Source organism: Spermophilus citellus, assembly GCF_964194105.1.
Source record: "Spermophilus citellus genome assembly, chromosome: 10".
NCBI lineage: Eukaryota > Metazoa > Chordata > Mammalia > Rodentia > Sciuridae > Spermophilus > Spermophilus citellus.
Window position 1 is genome coordinate 75,813,736 of NC_138197.1, and position 5,095 is coordinate 75,818,830.

Here is a 5,095-nt window from a genome sequence, read left to right on the forward strand (position 1 = left end):
GTCATATAATTTAACACATAGATAATTTACACAATTTAAAATATTATTTTCTTTCCTTCCCAAGAGCAATATTATTTTCTCCATTTCCCTAATTCAGAAGTGGAGAAAAACTTAATTTATTGGAAATTATATATTTTTTTTTAGTTTCTCACTGAAGGAAAACACAATGCATGAATTTTTTTGAAGTAATAAAGAGTTTAATAAAAGGGAGATCAGGTGAAATGTTAAATGTCATTGAGAAGGCTAATTGGACTAAAATGTAGATAGAAAACAATGAAGTGAGAAGCAGCAGTAAAGCAGTTGGGGAATGTTTTAATTTCCTTTGATTCAACAAAACTTCTACTTCTTTGAGAGAAACACAATCTTCTTTATGGAGTCATTGAAAGCATGTTTCACTTGCTTGTTTCTCAAGGTGTAAATGAAAGGGTTCAGCAAGGGCGCTACAGAAGTGGTGAGCACTGAAACTCCTTTATTTATGGCCACCTCTTCCTTTGCTGAAGGCTTGATGTAGATGAAGATGCAGCTGCCATAGGTGATGGAAACCACAATCATGTGGGAGGAGCAGGTGGAAAAGGCCTTTTTCCTTTGCTGAACAGAGGGGAATCTCAGAATGGTCCTGATGATGTACGTGTAGGACAGAACCACACAGACTAGGGTGATAATGAGGGCGAATACAGCCACAATGATGACCATCTGTTCTAATATCCATGTGTCTGAGCAGGAGATCTTTAGGAGGGGACTTGCATCACAGCTGAAGTGATCAATGGCATTAGAATCACAGAATTCAAGCTGGAGACCTACACTTAGGGGTGGGACAATAATCATCAAGCCAGCTACCCAGCAGGAGAGGACTAATAAGGTGCACACTCTGTTGTTCATGATGGTCATATAATGAAGGGGTTTACAGATGGCCACATAGCGATCATAGGACATGGCTGCCAGGAGAAAAAATTCTGTTGCTCCAAAGAGAAAAACAAAAAATATCTGACTTGCGCAAGCATTGTAGGTAACAGTATTGTCTCCAGTTGATAAACTGTACAGGAATCGAGGGATACAGACAGTAGTAAATGAAACTTCTAGGAAGGAAAAGTTTCTGAGGAAGAAGTACATAGGTGTCTTAAGATGGGGATCCACCAGTGTGAGGGTGATAATAGTCAGGTTCCCTGTTACACTCAACATGTAGGTGAGCAACAGAAAGATGAAAAGCAGAACTTGCAGTTTTGGGTCATTCGTCAGTCCCAGCAGGATGAAAGTGGTTATTGCTGTGTGGTTCCTCATTATAGAACTTTGATATTTACCTAATCCTTGTTTAAAAATCAAGATTTTTGAAGAAAAAACATTAAATTCTACAACAAAAAGCTGTGCATATAGAAGATCAGCAAATCAGACTACATTTATCTTCTCCTTTTACATCATAATCAATATTTGTACTACTCCAGTAGCCTTACTGAATTTTATGTCTACAAGTAGTGGAGATTTCCTTAAGGGATCATGTTATTGTACGACAATCCAACTGTTTCTTTCATCTTTGTTGCCCTCAGAATTTACAAATGTAGTTGATTTGTCACATAGGAATCATTATGTGGACTGGATTTCCATTTCTGTGAAATCTCAAGATTATTAGATTGTTAGAGTGGATAGAAAATGTACTCATAATCAGGAATTTGTTCTTTTTCTGTTATATCCTTTGTGGCCACAAAAAGAGTGTCTAATACATAACACATGTTCACTAATTGTTGAAGAAATGATTTAATGTACCTTTATATAATTGTAACTTGTATTTCAATGTTTAAAAAAGTAGAGTATGTTTCAGATAATACTCATAGCTAAAAGGCTTTTACTGCAATGTCTGGAAGAGAAGAATTGATGTGAAATCCTGATTGTAACCAAGGTAGTTTTTTTTAATTTTTTCTTCTTTGTTTAATTTACTTTCCTGTCTATATGCCAAAACCATTTCTGTCACACGGACACTCTAAGTTCATTTGCTGATATAACCAAATGTAATTAGTGATAAAGCCTTTTTATCTTTGTAATATTAATTCTATTCACCTCTTCATATCCATATTAGAATTTTTATTTAGCTGTCTGGATTTGTGTATTTTTCATAAGCAAATTCAGTGGTAGTGTTTCTAGAGAAAAATGCTTGTCATAGATATAAATAAATAAACCTACCTTTTGTAAGGTAAAAATAATGTCATCACAATTCTATGGCTCAGAACAGTCACAGTCTGAAAAACTGTTGTTCCACTTTTTTTTTGCCTGGCCAGGTTTCCTTCTTTTTTCTCCATTCTTCTAGTGTATTGATTCACCTAAAATATTATTAAATTATTAAATATTATTAAATTCTTAGGATCCAACAGTTTTGAGGTAAGTAACACAATAGCAGTGAATTTTTCTTTTTCAGTGAACAGAAACCAGGTACAAGATGAAGACAAGGCTGAGTGAGTAGGAAAATTCAAGTTGTTTGTTTGTTTGTTTTTAACTTCTCTTTCTGGTGATTTTTCTATCCCCCAGGAGGTGTGCTCATGGCTTACAATCTTTGTTACACTGGAAATCATGGGTTTTTGGAGTTGTAAAGTTAAAAAAAAAACTTGACTATTCAGCTTTCTAACAGCTCATATTAAGTTGTAAACTACAATCAGATGTTACTTTGTATCTCTTATGTTATTTATTAACAGCAGCAAATATGTGTTTTGATAAGGATGTGGAGAAATTGAAATCTTTACACCCTTTTGGTGGGAATATAACCTGGTATAGTTACTGTAGAATACCTTATGAAGTTTCCTCAGAAAACTACTAATAGACTGGCTGTATAATCTAGCAATCCCACTTTTTGTCATGCTTCCAAAAGAATAGATATCAATATCCCAAAGAAAAATCTGTATTCCTGTGTTCATTGCAGAAAAATAAATAGCAAAGCTTTGGAAACAACCCTGATGTCAAAATGGATGAAAAGAAAATGTGGTGCACATGAGCACACACACACACACACAATGGAATATTATTTAACTACAAAAAGAAAGAAGCCCTGCAATATGCAACAACATGAAAATCCTGAAAGATATTATCAAAGTGAAATGGGTTACAGAAGGGCAAATGTTGTATGATTCCACTTCTGTGAAGTAATTAACATAGTCAGATTCAAACAAACAGTGATTCAGAAGGGTGGTTGCCAGGAGTAGAGGAAGTGGAAATGGAGAGTTATTCTGTGGCTATGAAATTTCAGTATGGAAGATAAGTAAGTCTAGAGATCTGCTGTGCAACATGGTGACATTATTAGCACTGCTATTTTGGGTACTGAAAAAAAAATCTAAGAGTGTATATGTCCTGTTAAGTGTTTTTACCAAAACAAAGAAATAAAAAACAACAGTTATAAACAAACAAAACCAAAACCTAAAAGGGAAACAAGGAACTTTTGGGAGCTGAAGAATATATGTTCATTTTCTCTATTGTGATGATGTCTTCATGGTATGCATGTGTCATACCTCATCAAATTGAGTATTTCAAATATATGCAGTTTATGTTACAAACTGTACCTCAATAAAGTTGTTAAAAAGAAACCCATTCTGAAGACAATTACACTATCTAAATGAATTCTCACTTCCATAATTATGAACAGAATGCCTCATACTCTGACAAATGGCATTTGGCCCCATACACACTGATCTGTCCCTAATGAGTGGGCTATTGGTGAATCACATCTGAAGTCATTTTGTCAACTGTATCATTTGGGAAAGACCTAGGATGTTTATTTGGAGTGTCTTAAAGTAAACATTTGCCTCCTTAATTATTTGACATATAGTTTTTCCTTTTGTACTTTTATAGTCTTTCATGTGATCCTTTAACCAAACTTCAAATTTCACCTATTTTTCTCCTCAGAAACACAATATCACTTTCATTCTCTTTTCAGTCTTTATATTTTATTGAGTAGGGGTAAATATGTCCTCTCCTTTTTTATAAGGAAAGAATCCTCTTAATTCTCCTAATATTTTTGAGTTTTGTCCTCTCAGAAATCTTTCCACCAGTGCAGGCTAGGGGAAGTTGTGTTAAGGTAATGATTGCTTCATAGCGTCCATTCTCCATACTCATCTTCCCAAACTCCCAATGTCCTTCTGCCAGAGTGCGCCACTCTGACATTCTCTTGGCCCTAGTCTTCCCAAGGAATAAAGTGCTCTCGATTCTTTCATTCTCCCCTGCTCTTATTAATTCTGTTTCAGGGATTGATTGAACCTGGTTATTGGAACACATGAAGCAAGCTATATAAAATAAATCTATTCTCTTCATCATCCACCATTTCCCAGGCACCAGGCTAGGTTCCATATCATGAAAGTCATTTAATTTGTACTAAAACACTCACTGTTCTTTTCTATAATCTGTAACATTCATCTTTTGAATTAGAATTGTCAAATAAATTTTTCTCAAACATAGATTCATGATAATTAAAGGGAGTTGATAAATTTTCACTAAGAAATAGGGGAGTGAGGTCAGATGCAGTGGAGAAATTAGAAGGTAGAATAATTGTAGTACAATGATGAAAAGTTTCATATACATAATAATGTTTGAGAATCACCTAGGCAATTAAGTTTAGTGTTCAACACTGCCATTGTCATCTACCCCTCCATCAGTACTGTTCCTTATGCCATAAACCATCACTTAATTAATATATTTGCATTATAATGTAGACCCAAATGAAGGATAATTAAAATATTAGTAGAGTTCCTTTTACCCAGCATTATACGCCTTATTTTGTTGATGAAATCCCTGATCATTACTTGTAGTCTTCATGTAGAGGAACAGATTGTGCTTCTGTTTATAGAGTAATGATTGTCCCAATCAGCCAGCCCTAATTATTTATAATGCTGGCAATGAACATATGCACTATCTGAAACATGGTCTCTTGGGCTTTTTCTATTTCCCTATCATTGAATGAAATGTTGTTTCTGCAGGAGATAACAGTTTGTTTTAAGAATGATTTTTTTTAACTCAGTTTGCTTTTTAAAAATTCCTGCAAATAACATGAATTCTGTGGGTCTACAAAAATGAATTCTTCCTTCCTATGTCCATGTGCCTTAGAAAATCCCATGTGGTATATATG

The 5,095-nt window shown here is 34.5% G+C and overlaps 1 protein-coding gene across 1 annotated transcript; it reads right to left on the bottom strand.

The window, feature by feature from the left end:
- Positions 1 to 339: 339 nt before the first annotated feature.
- Positions 340 to 1,278, bottom strand: LOC308658842 (olfactory receptor 6C2; the record flags this gene model as incomplete). Its single annotated transcript, XM_081311758.1, has 1 exon — positions 340 to 1,278. The coding sequence occupies one exon, from the start codon at positions 1,276 to 1,278 to the stop codon at positions 340 to 342; it is 939 nt and encodes a 312-aa protein (XP_081167884.1).
- Positions 1,279 to 5,095: the final 3,817 nt, after the last annotated feature.